Genomic DNA, 19,057 nt, shown 5'->3' on the forward strand with positions numbered 1-19,057 from the left:
TATCTTGATCCTGGAGACGGTACTGGAACTGACCAGGTTAAGTGATGAACCGCAGTCCACCAAGGCTGTAGAAATAAAATGACAGTTGTCTACTACCAGTTCAACATTAAGCAGAAATTTAGGGCATGATGAAAAAAGTACCAGGGGGTCTGGGCAGCCTCCTCGATCACTACCCAGACCTAGTAGTTTCCCGTCGGCTTGGAGGACGTTGGACATACTGGACAATCTCTCCTCCAATGTCCTGGTTCCCCACAGTAGAAGCAAAGTTGTTTCTCACGGCGGCGCTTCCTCTCTTTCTCTGTGACTGAGGTGGCACCAATTTCCATAGGCACAGGACTGGCTTCCACCTCTTTACCACTGGAAAACAAGGACGACTCGGAGTGCATAACCCCTCTGGCTCTGAGCCGGCGATCCATCCGCACGGCTTGAGTCATGGCATCCTCCAGACTGTCAGGAGGTGGATGCAGAGCCAGGGCATCCTAAAGGCATTCCGACAGGCCCCTACGGAATAGTCCACGGAGAGCAGCATCATCCCAGGAGACTTCCGCTGACCACTGTTGGAACTCAGAGCAGAACCACTCTGCTGAGTGCTGACCCTGACGTGCGCTCATCACCATGTCCCCTGCCAAGCGAACCCTGTCTGGTTCGTCATAAATGCGGCCCAAGGCCTCAAAAAATGCATCCACAGTCATACGTTCTGAGGCTGTGGGGGCTAGAGAGAACGCCCAGGCTTGGGGGGCACCCCAAAGTAGGGAAATAATCACCCCCACCTTCTGAAATCCAAGAGCTCCCTGTACAGTATTAACCAGCTGCTGCTGGGTTTGGGACATAGAGCGCTGCTCCACATTAAGTTTCTGAAACATCTGTGATAGTTGTTTAACCTGGTCAGATAATGTTTGCATGGGGTCCATGATGCAAGCTGTAATTCCCACACTCACACACCTTACTCTCAGGGGCGGGGGGATGAACTGTTATAGGTCGTTTATAATGTCAGGATCCTGACAGCGCCGGAGTACAGCCTCCGCTGAGCAGGGACTCACCCACACTGTAGGGGCCCCGGGGAGAGGTACAGCCGGAAAGTACAGATGCACAGGACCTGTAGACGCTGAAGTTTAGCAAGCAGTCACAAGACCTACGGTCATGTGACTGCAAGGGGGCGGGGCTTAGCGTCCTGCTTTCAGAGATGGCAGGGCACTATACAGAAAACTCAGAGTCAGGCAAAACGGAGGTCATACACAGTACGGGCAAGCGAGGTACAGGAGGGATATACAGATGGGAGGTCAGACAAAGCCAAAGGTCATACACAGTACGGGCAAACGCGGTACAGGAGAGATATTCAAGAGGGAGGTCAGACAAAGCCAAGGGTCATACACAGCACAGGCAAAGCAGGTACAGAGTCAGCAAACCAGAGACGTAAACCGTAACAGAGCAGGGTCAGAATACCAGGCAGACGGACAATGATTGGCATGACGCACGGACAGAGCAGGGTCGGGCACACTCAGATAGGAGTATAAGTGACAGGGGACGCCTCTCCCCAGATGCTATAAAAACCCTCCCCAGATCCACAGAGAGGCTCTCAGAGTTAATTCCTACACCACCAACCCAAAACTCAAAACACACCATGACACCCCTACTCCCCCGCAGCGCACCTGCTGCTCACACTGGAGAGGAAGGGGCCTGGGATATCGAGGAAAAATACACACCCTGGTCACCTTCCTCCACACGACCAGGAGGCTTCTTCGGTGGTATGGAAGATTTGGCGTGAGCCCCACGGACTATAACACCAGTCTGCTCACTACCGGGACATGCCCCTTCACCTCGGGGAACCCCAGACAGCACCATGGGGGCACCAACTCCACCCACCTGCCTGGGTGCATCCGCCTGTATGAGCAACTCCCGCTCCCCAGCAGCGACTCTAGGGGGCTTCATTGCCAGCCGCTATTTGATTTTCCGGTTGAGTCAGAGGGAAGGCCCCAGACCCTGATTACTGCTGCTGGAACTGCTTACACACCATGCAGCTCCTCACTCACCTCAGTGAGGCCCACCAGCAAATGCTCACAGGTTTGAACATGGCCCGAGGCTCACCATAAAAAAAATGTATGGGTTGGTGATTATGTCATGGTCACGCGTGGCTGGACACAGCGCCTCCAGCAGGGCAGATTTAGATGACACACGTGACCCTGGATACACCGCCTCCAGTTGGGCGAATTTAAATAATAAAACGTGCAGCTGGATACGCCGCCTCCAACATTCGAATTTCGGAAATACACATATGTCTGGAAACCCCGCCTCCAGTAAGGCAAATTTAAACAATAAAAGGCAAAACCTGGGTAACAATAACAATGGTGGCCCTGCGATAGGGAATGGGGAAGTGGAGACCTCCTGCACTACCTTGAGTTAGTGTCTCTACACTCCTAACGATCCCAAGGCCGGTTCCGCACCGGGCGCCAATCAGGATACCTAATATCCCTAGCTTTCCCTTCACCTAAACCCTCCTAGTGAAGTGGACGGTGCAGAAACTAGTCTCACCACTGCACTAAAACACACATAAGGAAAAGAGACAAAACAGGGAAACACCACTTAGCTTTGCTCTGTTGCTTACACTCCCAGCAACAGAGCCCACCACCTGCGTGCATCTTTTCCTCCGACCGGATCCAACACCATAGTGCAGCCTTGGAGCAAACAGAGTCCACCACCTGCGTGCAGCTGTCCAGAAACAGAGTCCAGCATATGAGTCCAGCTTTCCAGCAAAAGAGTCCAGCATCTTGAGTCCAGCTTTCCAGCAACCGAGTCCAGCATCATGAGTGCAGCTCTACACCATAGCTGCCACTCCACCAAGCCATGCAAGAACTCCTTGCTGACACCATAGCTGCAACTCCACCAAGCCATGCCAGCCCTCCTCGCAGACACCATAGCTGCCACTCCAGGACTCTCACTGAGCTGCCCGGGACTCTCCTTCAGCTCCATCCTTCACCCAGGCTTGCTTCTAATTGAGGACTAATCACCAACAGTGATTGCAACACCTGACACTCATTTATAGGTAAGAGCCAGCAATCACACCTGCTTTAATCACATGCACTAAACTAAAAAAAGCAGAGTGCAAAGACGCTCACCACCACCGGGGCAAACTAGAACTGAAAACACCAGTGCAATGACCATAGCGGCCACCGGGGGCAAAAAACAACTCCGAGCACACAGCTCAAGGAAAAAAAGGTTACTTTGTGCATTTATCTGTCAGATCCAACCTGGATAATGACACAATAACTCTGGAACTCTTCAATGGATCCCACAGTATCTGAGAAAGTCTTTTTCGTGACACATTGTACTTTATATTATTGGTAAATTTAGTTCGATTTTTTTGACATTTATGTGTGAAAATATCGGAAATTTGAAGAAAATTTTGAAAATGTCGCAATTTTCAAACTTTTAATTTTTATGCCCTTAAGATGGTTATATTACACAAAATAGTTAAAAAGTAACATTTACAACATGTCTAATTTATATCTGGATCATTTTTTAAACATATTTTTTTGTTAGAAAGTTAGAAGAGTTAAAATTTTATTAGCAATTACTGATTTTTCCATCAAAATCTACAAAACCATTTATTTTAGGGACCACATCCTATTTGATGGAACTTTGAGTGTCCTATCTGATAGAGAATACCCAAAAGGGATACCATTTTAAAATATGCACCCCTCAAAGTGCTCAAAACAACTTAGATGAAGTTTATTAACCCTTTAGGGGCTTCACAGGAATTAATACAATGTGGAAGGAAAAAATAAACATTTCAATTTTTCCCACAAAAATGTTCCTTTAGCCCCAATTTTTTTATTTTCACAAGGATAACAGGACAAAATGGACCATACAATTTTTTTTGTAATTTCTCCTGAGTATGAAGAAACACTTTATATGGTGGAAAACTACTGTTTGGGTGCACCACATGACTCGCAAGGGAAAGAGCGCCATTGAACATCACGTCGCATTTGCAGAGCCCTGAGGTGACTATGCAGTGGAAACTCCCACAAGTGACAACATTTTGGAAACTACACACCTCAAGGGATTTATCTAGAGATGTGGTGAGCACCTTGAACCCACAGGTGCTTCACAGAATCTTACAACATTGAGATGTAAAAATGAAAAAATATATTTTTCCTGCAAAAAATGTTGCTTTGGCCCCAAATTTTTCATTTTTACAAGGATAACAGGAGAAAATGGACCATTCAATTTCCCCTGAGTATGCCAATACCCCATTTTTGGTGGGAAACTACTGTTTGGGTGTACGACAGGGCTCGGAAGGGAAGTAGCACCATTTGACTTTTGGAGTAGCGCACAAAATTGGCTGGAATAGATAGCGGATGCCATGTCACATTTGAAGAGACCATGGTATGCCAAAACAGACAAAATGAGTGACCACATTTTAAAAATTACACCCCTCAAGGAACTTATTTAGTGGTATGTTGAGCACTTGTAACCCAGAGGTGCTTTACAGATTTTTATAACCTTGACCAGTGAAAATTAAAAATTGTATTTTTCCTGCAAATATTGGAGTTCAGATTTTGCTGGAATGGTTTGGGGGTGCCATGTCACATTGGCAGAGCCCCAGAACAGCAGAAACCCCCAGAAGTCACCCCATGTTAGTAATTACACCCCTCAATGAATTAATATAGGGGTGCAGTTAACATGTTGACACACAGGTCGGTCACAACAGATTATACAATTGGCAGGTGAAGAAAGAATAATTTCATTTTTGCTACAAAAACTTTGTTTTAGCTCCAGATTTTACATTTTCACAAAGAGAAATGGGTTAAAATGCCATCAAAGTTTATCACATAATTACTGCTGAATGTGGCGATAACCCATATGTGACTGTACAGTACTGTTTTTCTACATGGCGAGACTCGGGAGAGAATGAGTGCTATTTGACTGTTAGAGAACAAATTAACGTAGAATAGTTTGCGGACTCCATATACAGAGCCCTTAAGTGCCAGAAGAGCAGAATTCCCCCTTAAGTGACCCCATTTTGGAAATTACATCCCTCTGGGAATGTAACTACAGTTGAAACCAGAAGTTTACATACACTACATAAAAAGACATATATGCATATTTCTCCTATCTGACATGAAATCAGAATCAACATCTTCCGTTTTAGGTCAATTACGATTACCATAATTATTAATATTTGCCAAATGCCCGAATAATCAGAGAGAGAGAGAAGGTTTTAAGGCATTTTTATTACTTACTTCCAGTAATGGAATGATTGCTTTCCTTGATTACCACTCTCATGTCTAGCTACATGAAAACTTAAGATCCAACCAACATGTCTTCCTGTGCTTACTGTCACTGAAAGGAAACATTGATTCCTGAGGCTGAACGGACGAGCAAACAAATCTCTTACACAACACAACATTATAAGATTGATGTAACCAGTTTTCTGTGCTGGAAAAAGTCTGCATCCCTTAGAGCCATGTCCATAGGTTGAATAGTCTTTAGAACAAGGCCAGCTCCTTACAGAAACCATGGGCATAATGCAATCTCAATCTCGTTGAAGCTCCCTCTCTGTGCTGGCCAGTCGATATCGCTGTCACTATTGACAGCAGGGTCTAAGTGCCTAAACGCTCATGATGGGCTCTAGCACCGATTGCTGCAGGGTGTCAGCTGTAATTTAGAGCTGACACTCACTGATGATCGTGCCGACACTGGGAGTGAGCCCATGCAATCATCACTTCGTATATGTACGGCAGTTTGTGGGAGCGCACATCCCATAGTACTGTACATGTACAGCGGATTTCATGAAGGGGTTAAGGCCCCATACATATTAAAGTCACCTGAGCAATAACCCTATCTCTGGAAATTATATTACTTGTTAATGGGGAAAAGATATCTGTCACTCCGTGAGTGCACTAAGGACTTCAAATTTATTTCAGAACATAAATATAGACAAGACAGCTCAGTCGGCAAAAGAAAATTAATTTCGACCAGAAGGTCTTAATCATGGTTGACCATGATTAAGACCTTCTGGTCTAAACGCATTGGTTTTGCTGACTGACCTGTCCTGTCTATATTTATGTTCATGAAATACATTTGAAGATCTAGTCTACTCATGGAGTGACAGATATCACCATTTACGCCTGACAAGCTTATGTGCCTGTGCACATGTAGGAGGATTATACTGCAAGACTGGTGAGCTAGAATCCCCATTATCTGCAGTATATCAATTGTATCCTGCATTTTTTTACCAGTATCCCCTCTACAGCCCCTATTTCAAATTTAGTGGGAGTTGATTAACTGCTCTGATTTCTCCCACACGCTATACACAGAACGAAGGAGTCCTGCTCTTTCCTCCTTTTGCAGCCCCACAAACAGAAGCAGCAGAGGCATAAAGGAAATTATACAGCAGTATTGAGCAGTGTAGCTGGGAATCAAGCCCTAGGACTGGAGAAATTACTTGGTAGAGAGAATGTAGCATGGATCTGTTCCTCTGTGTCAGTGTCTGTGTCTGTCCCCTTTTTCTAGGCATCAAACAGGCTGTATAGCCTGACACCTTACTGTGCTGACAGTTTATCTTATGTTGAAGATGGAGTTGAGCTGTTTTTTAGAGTTAATGGTGAATTTAATAGGCAGTATGGAGGGGAAAAGTGGCTTATAAGTGGAGAACAAAGGACAATTCTCTAATAAGATATATTAGAAAATTTATTAATAGGGTTAATTATCCTATTTTGCTGCCTTCATAGAGAAAATAGCTTCTAAAGTGTGCTTTGACAAGACATATCCCAAATTTGGAGTATGATCCTCCCAGCTATGAGTGCAGGGAGAGCTCAATCTCTGTATACAGCAGTCACATAAGAGGAGTGCTGGGTGAACACAGCGCTCTTGGAGCTCCCGCCAGGACCGTGGGAATACTCGGTACCGGGCCGGTTCTTAAGGGGATATGTCACGGCAGCAGTGACCTGGTCCGTGGCCCTGGGCAAATAAAGTTTATAGGGGATTAATTTGTGACTCCACCTGTGGTAGTTGTCCATGGATTGCCGACGCTGCTTAAAGAGACTGCTGGGGCTGATGGTGATGCAGAGTTGATACAGCTCTCCACAGGTAGAGCTTAGTCCCAGGGCAATTATATTGTTAAAGATGGTGATGATAGATGTAGTGCAGGGTGGATGGCACAGTAAATAACTCCGAGGACACAGCAGGGTGCAGTTTCCACACTTTTACTCAAGGTATGAAGTGCAGGCCGGGGCACTAGTTACAGATGATATTGAAGGTCCGGGGAGCCTGGAAGCAACTTAGGATCCATTAAGCCAGATGGGTTTTGAGGCCTCCTTACTGCTCTGGTCTGCTGCTGTGCGTTTGGATGTTTGCTGGGCCAGGAGACCTGCAATCCCCTACCCACTGGATTTAACTGCTGGTACTGTTATACCCATCAGCTACGGACTCCGGCGTCCGGTTTCTAGCTCTGTACTCTGGGGTGAGCTTGGTCACAGCTCTACTCCCCAGGTTTTCTTTCACTTCTCCTCTCTCCTCTCTTCACTCAGACTCTGTCTCTCTCAGTCCCAGACACTGACTGACTGACCCCTCCTCCAGGCCAGAACTAATAGAGAAGCTCCCCTGAAACCTGGTTTAGAGCTCCCCCTTCTGGTATGGAGTCAGGAAAAGTGTTAGATATAAGTGTTATCTGGTCAGGGAACCCCTCCTTGCTTCCAGGCATGCCATCACCCCCCTGTGAGGGAGGCAATGCCACTGTGGCAACTGGATTCCTGGGGTGCCACATTCTCACTGTAACTGCTGCAAATTCTCCTCTACACACTCTTGTACAGTAATGAACACTACAATTGTGCTTGTCAACAAGGCCATAGATTGCCTTTATTTCCATAAGATTACATTCACACTGCATTTGCAGCATAAGTTTTAGAGGCCTACATTGGCATATGTCATTATGTCATACTTTGACTCCCATGTTCACTGCACAGTCTAGTTTATTTACATGACAGCATTATTTCATTGTGGATTAGAGTACAGTAACAATCCTTTTTTTTTCAATGTTTTAGGCATGATCTGCCTGTAGACCTTGCTCGAGGCCAGCTGTCTGGACATCGTATGTGTATGAAACAATACTATGGACTATTTTCTTCCTACCGTCTTCCAGGCTCAACAAAGGATACTCTTGTGGCTCAGGAAAGTAGTATCATGCCAGAGCCGGAGCACATTATAGTTGCATGTAACAACCAGGTGAGTTCTTTTATGAGTGACCATGCACTCTGGGCCAATAACGGGGTCATTTTAATGGGTACTGCTGTCACAGTAAATACTGCTCACATAGGTAATGTTTTATACCTGGAACTATTCCACAAACACAATAACGTTTTCAATGTTATAGTATTCTGATATATTTTCCTATATTTATTCATAGTATCTAGTAGGGCATGTGGTGACAGTTATCAAACTGAACAGTCTTTTATTTAGCTTCAAAAGAATGCACTTTTGATATAAATCATCTGTAACTTGGATATCTATACTTATCACTTAGAGTGCCAAATTTGGGGACTATTAACCCCATTCCAGGAATACTTTGGAACACCCCCAAAATTTCCACCGTAGGATATGGTTTTGCTACACCCTGCCCCTTTTGTGGTATGATTCTCAGGATATATAAATATATAAGCAAAGAAATAGTCATGGCATAACTGACTCCGTGTTTTTGGAGCCCTATCCTTACATTCCTCTTTTGCCCACTCCCCTTCTGCCACTCTTTCTTCTCTCCGTACCTCTTCTGCTTCTCTCTTCTCCTCTCCTTCCTTCTTCTGAACTTACTCTTATGCTGGTGTTAGATCACTTTGACTGTCAGATTATGTTTATGGAATTTAATATTTTGATTGCAATATAAGTTTTATGATAAGGTCCTAGACTGAAAGCATGATTCCTGGAATCTGTCTATGATTGTTACGCTGTAGAAATATAGGACAGTCCGTTGATAATATAGTCCGTTAAATATGTGAGAAATTCAGCATTGAGTTTTGCAGTGAGTGAAGAAAAAGTTTTTGATGGCAATCCAAAACAAAATGTTAAAGTTTCTTTCCTAATCCGAACCTTCATCGGAGTATAGGGGCAGTATTTGCCGCAGTATAGGGGATCATATGCAAAGTGTCAGCACATTGGGGTGTGTCCTTAGTCATCTTTGTATAGATCTGATAGAGCATATCATCCCATATACTGTGACCATCAGTTTTTAACGAAGATCCGTATTAGGGCCTAAAATTTTGTTTTTGATTGCCATTAAAAACTTTTTATTCACTCACTGCAAAAGTGAGTGGCATTTTTTTTCACTATAATTATTACTCACAGTGATTATTTCGGCATGGTTAGTCCCTTATGATTGTACTTCTTTGTTTCTTTTATAAATCAATAAATAAAGAAAAATGTATTGGTTACAGACAACAATCAAATCCTGTGTAGTCTGATCCTGCCTTCATTTTTCCTTTCATCAGTTTACCAATTCTTGCCAACATAGACTGCTAGTTGTACTTTTTAGACATCTAATCACTGTGCAGAGGGAACAATCTGGCATAGAAATGCATTTATCCTTTACTTAAATTTGTTCCAACAGTTTTTCGTGTTGGATGTTCTTATTAACTTCCGCCGTCTCAGTGAAGGTGATTTATTCACTCAGCTTAGGAAAATAGTTAGACTGGCAGAAAATGAAGATGAGCGCCTTCCACCAATCGGATTATTGACATCTGATGGAAGAGCAGAATGGGCACATGCTAGAGAAGTGCTAATGAAAGGTAAGCTAACAATTTTCAAACTATTGCAGAGAAAATAACTAAGCCTGAGTACCGAGGTAACTTGATGTTCGCAACTGAGAAATCTACTGGATATTGCATCTTGGCACGGAATCAATGATTATCAGCACTCAATGATTATTACAGTGCTTTAAGGGAACCTGTCAGCAGGATTGTGCTGCATAACCTACAGACAGTGTCAAGTTGGCACTGTTATACTGATTAAAATTATACCTTGTGGTTGTTGTTTAATCTTTATTTTCAGTTTTGAGTTAATGAGATTCTCGTTCTCCGGAGCTGGATATGCATAATAGGAGCAACGCCGCCATAGGTTGAAGTCCATCGGTTCAGGGGACATATGACACTGGGTGGCTATGTGATTGTGACATTGCCAACAGACCACATCCTTAATAACAGCCTTTGGCGGACCCTCAGCACAATTTGGACGCCCCTGTCTGTGGCTCTATACCCTCTTCGTGGTGAGCCTGCCCCCCTTTGGTTATTCCAGTATGGGAAAGTGATGATGTCCTGTTTCTCTAGGGACTTCTCTACAACCTGGTAACTCTCCACTAAGCCAACCAGGGCGCCTGCATTTTTTGGCATCTTAATCCTGATTATTAAGATGGCATCTTAATGCCATTTTTTGGCATCTTAATCCTGATTATTTTATTCAAAAGCAATCCAGAGCACATGTTTTTTTCTGCATTTTGTTGTTGACACTGCAGAATACAGCCAGATCTTTTTCATAGTACAGCGTGAAAATCCAGCTATTTTAAAGTTGTTTGCCCGTCCCAGTGATCACATCTGAGTGCGCAAAAAATTCAGCCATTTTTGTGATACTGTAAACATTTTTTGGAGTGTATTATACAATTTATTGACACCATTTTGCTGCGAAAAAATCTATAGCTGCCAAAACAAAATTTAGCTACAGGGCAGATATTTTCCACAGGGTTTTGTTCGCCACACAGATTGCATATCATTGCGTTTAAAATTGTGCCATTTCAGGCCTCCATAGAATTGTTTTTGTTGTGTCTTAGCCTACTTATTGACACAATTTTACTGGCCAAAAAGCTACAGGCCAGATATTTGAAAGTGTGGTATCTCCGTCACACACCTCATCTACCTGTGGGCTACAAATTGTGACATTTCAGGCCTCCATTCAACTGTTTTTGCTGTGTGTTACCCTAGTTCTTGAAACGATTTTCCTGTAAAAATAAAAATACAGGCCACAAATTTTACAGTGTGGTATCTCTGTCACACGACTCAGCTATCTGTGGGATAAAAATTGTGGCATTTCAGGCCTACATTGAACTGTTTTTGCTGTGTGCTACCCTAGTTAGTGACAATATTTTGCTGTAAAAGATAATAAAAATACAGGCCACATATTTTACAGTGTGGTATTTCTGTCAGACACCTCATCTCTGTGGGCCACAAATTGTGACATTTGAGGCCTCAATTCCAATTTTTGTCCTGTGTCTTAGCCTAGTTATTCAAACAAAAAAAGAAGCACTCTGTATTGCCATAGCATGCAAACATGAAATATGGAAAATGAATTGCATTACTGCATTAGAAATATGAAAAATTGAGAAAGCTTAGCGCACAAAATGGCCAATTTATGTATTCCTGGAAGCCACGTTAAGGCATTTCTCATTTTCCAGGACCCTAACCTAATGCCAATCCTCACTTAGACTAACGTCTTGTTAGAGTCGGCGGAACGCACCTGATATAAATAATAGGAGGTGCGTTCGCCGCCCGGGGTCCACCGTGCGGTAGATGGTAAGACCGCTGCTGGACAATGGCAGATGCACCAAAAGGTGTAGTACTGCGCTCGGGTTAACGTCACCCGAATGCTAAGAGCGGCTCTGTTCAGACACAGAGTTGCTTGGCAGCAATAAATATAAAGACGCTGGCCCTGTTAACTTCACAGGAAGCCCAACGGGTGGCGTTGCAGCCGCAACTGCCAATGGACGCTGCTACCGCAGCGCGGCAATAACTTAGCCGCTGGACGGCGGCGCCGGGAGGCCGGACACCGTCGGACGCTAGTGTGCAGTGCAGGAGGCACAGTGGCATGTAGCTTGCCACAATCTGGAGCTGACTAACCAACACTCTGTCACCATTCGTAATATCAGAGGGAAGGGGTTTCTTAATAAGTCGGTCACCAGTCCATGCATCCATCACCATACACACACAGCATAATATGCTACACTAGCGCATGGCCGAGCCGCCATGCGGGCTTTTTATAGCCATGCGCTTCCGGGACCTTCCAGTACCCTGGAAAGGACCAATCAGATCCGACGCAGGACCTGAGCATGTGACCCCTGCTCTCCAGTGAGAGGTCACCTTGCGGGCATGCCCAGTAGCATGGTACGAGGACTTCCGTGCAGAACAGGTTGCGCTACCATTGCTGCACCAGAGGTGGCAGCAACATCCAGGCTGTCAGAGCAAGTCTGAGCAGCACGCCTGGCTCGCCGTGATTCCTGAGCAGCACCCGGGGCGGTCGGAGGATAATGGGAGACCGCTGGATGTCTGGCTCTGGATTCCCGCTGTGCAGTGTCAGGAATCCGACGCCTAACAAGTCTTCATCTGTATGGGAACCTATGTAAATCCTCTCCTTAGACTGAAATCTATATCTGTGTGGAGGGGTGGTGGCCCTGCTGTTATTAAAAATGCCTGCGGCTAAGAGGTGGAATGCTCAGTCTGAAGGTTAATGAATACAAATTTAAAAAAACTGACCATCACATCCAAGCATAAACTAAGTGTGAACAGGTGTTTAACCTAGAGTCACCAACTCATATACACTCAAACAAAAAAGGAAGCACTCTGTACTGCCATAGCATGAAATATGGAAAATAAATTGCATTACTGCATTAGAAATATGAAAAATTGAGAAAGCTTATCGCACAAAATGGCCAATTTATGTGTACCTGAAAGCCACGATAAGGTGTTTTGTCGTTTTTCAGGACCCTAACCTAATGCCAATCCTCACTTAGACTAAAGTCTTCATCTGTATGGGAACCTATGTAAATCCTCTCCTTAGACTGAAATCTATATCTGTGTGGAGGGGTGGTGGCCCTGCTGTGATTAAATCCGCCTGCGGCAAAGAGGTGGAGTGAAAGTATGTCGCCTGTGTGCCCATTTTAGAGAGTCAGCTACAGCTTCTGCCACCCTTGCTGTGCTTCAGCAGTGTTTGCAGCTTTTGGCTCACCGACTGGTGTGTGATGTCTCCACGCGTCGAACCTTTACACTGCATATGTTACAAACGACTTGTGAGCAGAAAAGGGCAGTTGTTGATTACCAGAATCAATAAAGCAGTAGGTATTCAGTTCAGACTCAACACATAAGACTTCAGGAATGGACATGGATGTCAGACATATGTTCCATCCTACAAAAATTTGAAGAGTCCACCAAGATGGTGAGCGGCGATGACACCATAATTAGCATCACCATCCCGCTTCTCTGTATTCTGAAAAGCTCTCAGCTTACAATGAAAGAGGATGCATTGCAGATGGAGCAAGGAACCATACAGGGTGATTACACACAGCCCAGCCTCTTGTCATCCCAACGTGGATTGGTTGACAATGAGGAAGAGGAGGAGGTAGAGCAGGCGCTACTTTCATGTGCTGTAGACGGTACTACAAGCACAACTGTCATACCATCTGTTCAGCGTGGATAGCCTGAGGACAGGGAGCAAGTGGAGAAGAGCATGGTCAGTTGTTCTCTTGGTGAGGACACGGAAGCCTTGCCTATTAGCTGATTTTATGTTGCACTGCCTTTCCCATGACACTCAAATTCTCCAAATTTTGAGTGACAGTCATTACTGGTTGGTGACACTTATAGACCCATGCTACCAGGAGAACTTTCAATCTCTTTTTCCAGAGGCATACAGATGTACTAAAATGGTGCAGTACCAGAAGGCTATTGTTGCGGAATTATTTAAACAATTTCCATCTGAAAACGCTGATGGCAGAGGTCACAGTTCGTTGGCTAACCAAAGCGTACAGGAAACCACGTTATTGTTTTCAAGGGTATTTATGATGTCTGTAAAAAAAATATTTACACAGTACGTTGATGTGTACCCCCCCAGGAGAAATGTTTGCCAGCTCATACACTTAGTGTATTGGCATTACAAGTATAGGAAACCCGTTCCTTTAAACTGGGAAAAAAAATTTTGGAGGCCATCCTCTACATTTCATCCTTGGGGGTTTGGAGTGCGTGCAAATTTGGGGCAGGCCTTGTATTCACTTCATGAGCAAACTTTATGTGACTTAAAAAAAATCATAATAATAGGAACTTTGGTTTCATGTGGCATCCACTACGTGGGTCAAAGGCTTATTGGGGTGTGTGTAACTTTGGAGCATGGCAGGCCTTGCATTCAATGCATAAGCAAATAGTATGGGAGTACCAAATGAATAATGTGACCTTGGTTTTCCTGTGGCCATCAATTACGTGGGTTCAAAGGCTTATTGGGGTGTGCGTAACTTTGGGGCATGGCAGGCGTTTAATTCAATGCATAAGCAAACACTATGGGAGTACAAATGACTAATAATGGGAACTTTGGCTTCATGTGGTCATCCAGGATGTCTGTTCAATGGGTTACTGGGTGCGTCTAAATTTTTGGCAGCCCTGGCACTCACTGCATATGCAATAACAGTATAAGAGACCCACTGTTTAATAATGGGAACAACAAAGCATAAAAAATAGACTTTGTGACTTTCTGAGTCCCTCTTTCATAAATGAAACAGGATGTGTCTGATGATGTGTCACACACCACATGGCCAGATAAGGTTGTAAAACGTTAAAATGACATTTCCTAGTGAATGCATTTTTCTTTTTTGAAAGCAATACTAAAGTTGAAAAATACATCAAAAAACCCTACGTGTGAACATAGCCCAAGTGGTGGCGGAACGATTTTGTTTTGGGTTATTTATTTTGCCTTACATACAAATCATTACCCTGGAAAAAATGTTCCTTAAAATATTTCCCAGGAAAATCCATTTTGGTTTCGTTTTTGTATGTTTTATTGTGTGCCTGTAAAAGTGGCGTAAGACTCTGACAATATTGTTCACAGCTGTGACCCGGGAGTCAGAAATGCTTCCAGGGGCATTCCCCATGATGCTCCCATGTGATTTGAGCACGTTGAGCACTGTTCCCATCAATTTCAAACGTTTTTAGACACTAAAAGAACCCCTCGGGGGGTCGCGGCAAAAATGCTCGGCTTTCCCATAGACTTACATTGGGCTCGTTGGTCGGGTCGAGCACCGAGCATTCCAATTTGCTCAACCCGAGCAACGAGCACCCGAGCTTTTTAGTGCTCGCTCATCACTACTTATGATACATATCTACCCTCACATACATTGACAGTGACCCTGTCACTATACACACATATATATATATATATATATATATATACTGTGGTAGATCAGCTCACTCAGCGGTACACGGAGGTAGAAACGGGAACACTCGCTTTAAAGGGAATCTGTCTCCCATTTTTAGTGATATCATGTAAAGATATCACCCAATTGTGCGTCCCATAAGGATTCTATTAGGACTTTTGATTCCCCCGACCCCACACCTTTGATGCATAAATACCTTTTTTATCTTGGTGGAGATGTATGGAAAGCGGTCCAGTCCGATGGGCGGAGCTTATTCACCTTCTCCCTTCTCGGCTTGCTGAACGTAATCTTCATCTGTGAATATCACAGTTTTCCGCGCTTGGGCATTGAAAATGCCTCCAGCGCTTGCGCAGTATGCTTTGCCCAACTGTGGGCAAAGCATATAATCGGTACTGCGCATGCCAGTATTTTTCAACGTGGTCTATGCCCCAGAAATCTTCACATGCAGGGCACACTTCCGGGGCATAGACCGCGCTGCAAAATACAGGCGCATGCGCAATACCGATTATATGCTTGGCCACAGTTGAGGAGAGAGACATAGCGAATCAGAAAAACTAGTGTCATGATCCATGCTGGATCATGACAGATATAAAGCACAGGTAACCTTTTTTTCTAAGCTGTGCTTAAGGTTGGTTTTTGCCCCCGGTGGCCATTAGGATTATTGCACTGTGGTGTCGTTTGTTCTAAGTTTGCCCCTGGTGGTGGTGAGCGTCATTGCACTCTAGTTTCTTTAGTTAAGTGCACATGATTATAATGCAGGTGTGATTGCTGGCTCTGCTATAAAAGAGTCACAGGTGTTGCAATCAGTGTTGGTGAAAGTTCATTTCAACCATCCTTGGTGGAGGAAGGAGCTGGAGAGCGTTCCTTGCAGCACTGTCTTAGCCCTGGTGTGGAGGGAATCATAGGGGATTTCCTTGTAGCTCTGACAAAGCTTGGTGGCAGCGATTCAGGAGGAGAGCTGCATGCTGGTGGTGGACTCTGTTGCCAGGAGCAAGTGCAACAGAGTAAAGCTAAGTTGTGTTTACCTGTTTGTATTTTTCCTTAGTGTGCATTAGTACAGCGTTCGGGCCAGTGCCTGCACCACCTAGCTCCCTAGCAAGGGATAGGTGTAGGTTGTGCTAGGGCGACAGGTTCGTGATTGGCACCCGGTGCGGAACCGGCATAGGGAACGTTAGGAGCGTTAGGGACACTGACTCAGGGGAGTGCAGGAGGTCTCCACGTCCCCTTTCCCTATCGCAGGGCCCACCGCTGTAACCGTTTCCCTACCCCTTGTCTTGTTGTTTTAGTTACCGGCCTGCGAGCCGTGTCACACAGGACAGTATCACGTGCCACGTCCTGTTGTTCTAGTTACCGGCCTGCTGGTCGCGTCACACAGGATGGGTCCATGTGACTTTATCACCAACCACAACTTTTTTTTTCTGCTGAGCCATGGACCCAGTTCAGACCTTTGCCCAAATGCTGCAGACCCTTACTGATGAGATTAGGGGGCTGCGCGGAGTGTTGGTGCGGCAAATGCGGCTGTTGGTGGGCTCTGGGGGCTTGGTTCAGGAACAGGCTCAGCCAGAACCCGAGATATCCCTCCCTGACAGATTTTCTGGAGGGAGAGATCAATTCTTGGTGTTTCAACAAGCCTGTAAATTGTATTTCAGGCTGCACCCTCGTTCATCAGGGAGTGAAGAGCAACGGGTGGGAATCATTATGTCCCTTCTTAAAGGGGATCCCCAATCCTGGGCCTTCGCCCTACTGGACGATTCTCCATCTTTGGAGACCGTGGACGAGTTCTTTGCGGCTTTGGCGCTTGTGTATGGGGATCCTGATGGCGTCGCCCTGGCGGAATCCCGAATCCGTAGGTGTAAACAGGGAGCCCGGGTCGCTGAGGAGTACTGCTCAGAGTTTAGGAGATTGGCCACTAATACTCAGTGGAATGACCCTGCACTTAGGAGTCAATTTGTGCAGGGTTTGTCTCCAAAGTTGCAGGATACTCTGGTGCAGTACGCCGCCCCCAGGTCGCTGGAGGCCGCCATGTCCCTTGCCATCCGGGTGGATAGACACCTTAGGGAAAGACATATACAAAAAGTGCCCCATGATGTCCTCGCTAGGGAGGAGTACCCACCAGTGCGGACGGAGGAACCCAGGCAGCCCGGTGTTGTTGATACAAAAAAGGGGGTGTCTGTGGCTCGTCGTGGTGGGGGGTATGCTTTTCCTGTGGGAAGCCTGGCCATTTTATGAGAGCCTGCCCAGTTCATGCCAAGTCTCCTGTCGAACCCATGCAAGTAGGAGGAGCTAGTTTGTATTCGGAGCTGCCTACGGTTCGGGGAGTGGTGTCGGCATGTTTTTACTGTGGGCAGACTGGTCATGTCCTGAAGGTTTGCCCATTGCATGCTAAATTATCTGTGCCATCTGAGAAGCCGCATTCCCCTGGCCGCTTGGAGGGAGGCGACCAGGGAGTATACATTTCCTCCATTTTGCCCTCCCAAAGTACCATGTCAGCAGAGGTCTTGGCTGGCAGGGTACCGGAGGTGATACCGGTGTTTGTGGACAGTGGAGCAGGAGTCAGTCTGGTGGATGCTCGCTTTGTCCAGACTCATGGTCTGACGTGTAGGACACTAGCCCAGCCTATAAGCGTCCAGGCCATAAACTCTGTTCCACTGAGCCAGGGGAGCTTGACCAAGGTCGTAGAGAATATACATCTGCGTATAGGACATCATGAGGAGTCCTTGTCATGCTACGTCTTGGAGGGAATGCCAGTACCTATTGTTTTAGGCCTCCCTTGGCTGAAGAGACACAACCCGGTAATAGATTGGCGGGCGAGGGAAACGGTCAGCTGGGGGCACTCGTGTGAGGGCTGCTGCCTAGGAACTACTGTCTCTGCCGTCTTTCTTCAACGGACCCCCTTCCTCTCCAGTGAGGGCAGCAGATGTGCTGCAGGAGAGTAGGGGCAAGTCTCAACCCTCGCCATTGGCCTACCCTGGGAGGCGCAGACCTCGTGGTGGAAGGGGTTGGAGGGTGGTGTACCCCTTGGTGAGGTCTTGGCTGGCAGGGTACCGGAGGTGATACCGGTGTTTGTGGACAGTGGAGCAGGAGTCAGTCTGGTGGATGCTCACTTTGTCCAGACTCATGGTCTGACGTGTAGGACACTAGCCCAGCCTATAAGCGTCCAGGCCATAAACTCTGTTCCACTGAGCCAGGGGAGCTTGACCAAGGTCGTAGAGAATATACATCTGCGTATAGGACATCATGAGGAGTCCTTGTCATGCTACGTCTTGGAGGGAATGCCAGTACCTATTGTTTTAGGCCTCCCTTGGCTGAAGAGACACAACCCGGTAATAGATTGGCGAGCGAGGGAAGCGGTCAGCTGGGGGCACTCGTGTGAGGGCTGCTGCCTAAGAACTACTGTCTCTGCCGTCTTTCTTCAACGGACCCCCTTCCTCTCCAGTGAGGGCAGCAGATGTGCTGCAGGAGAGTAGGGGCAAGTCTCAACCCTCGCCATTGGCCTACCCTGGGAAGCGCAGACCTCGTGGTGGAAGGGGTTGGAGGGTGGTGTACCCCTTGGTGAGGTGCGGGGGTGTGAGTGTGGGGACACAGGGGGACACCTCTGTTGTCAATCCCAGAAAGAGTTCTCCAAGAGGTGACAAAAGAACGACTGGCAATAAAAGTTCAGGTCCGGACCTGTGTGTGAACGAGCGTGTATGGGTGGAAAGCAAAAAACATCCAGTGGAAGTGTGTTGTGGAGTGTTACCAGCTCATACCAAACATACACATACACAACCCGTTCCCCAGGTCAGCACTTCGGAGATGTGTGTTGCCTCCAGAACATACGTTGCCAATACCAGCGGCAACCTCACATGCAGGTAGTTGCTGGGGTGAACTCTGGGTCTGGGCATCCTCGCT

At 46.0% G+C, this 19,057-nt stretch overlaps 1 protein-coding gene across 2 annotated transcripts in view; it reads left to right on the forward strand.

Moving 5' to 3' along the window:
* CHAT (choline O-acetyltransferase) overlaps window positions 1-19,057 on the forward strand; it is a 128,207-nt gene that overhangs the window by 28,055 nt on the left and 81,095 nt on the right. For both annotated transcript variants that reach the window (XM_073574832.1, XM_073574833.1), the window contains exons 3-4: window positions 8,043-8,223; window positions 9,599-9,776. In XM_073574832.1, the coding sequence (XP_073430933.1) occupies window positions 8,043-8,223; window positions 9,599-9,776 (359 nt within the window). The remainder of the gene's footprint in view (window positions 1-8,042; window positions 8,224-9,598; window positions 9,777-19,057) is intronic.

The sequence above is a fragment of the Dendrobates tinctorius genome, unplaced genomic scaffold (genome assembly GCF_039654945.1).
Source record: "Dendrobates tinctorius isolate UK_male_01 unplaced genomic scaffold, ASM3965494v1 ptg000040l, whole genome shotgun sequence".
NCBI classification, from domain to species: domain Eukaryota; kingdom Metazoa; phylum Chordata; class Amphibia; order Anura; family Dendrobatidae; genus Dendrobates; species Dendrobates tinctorius.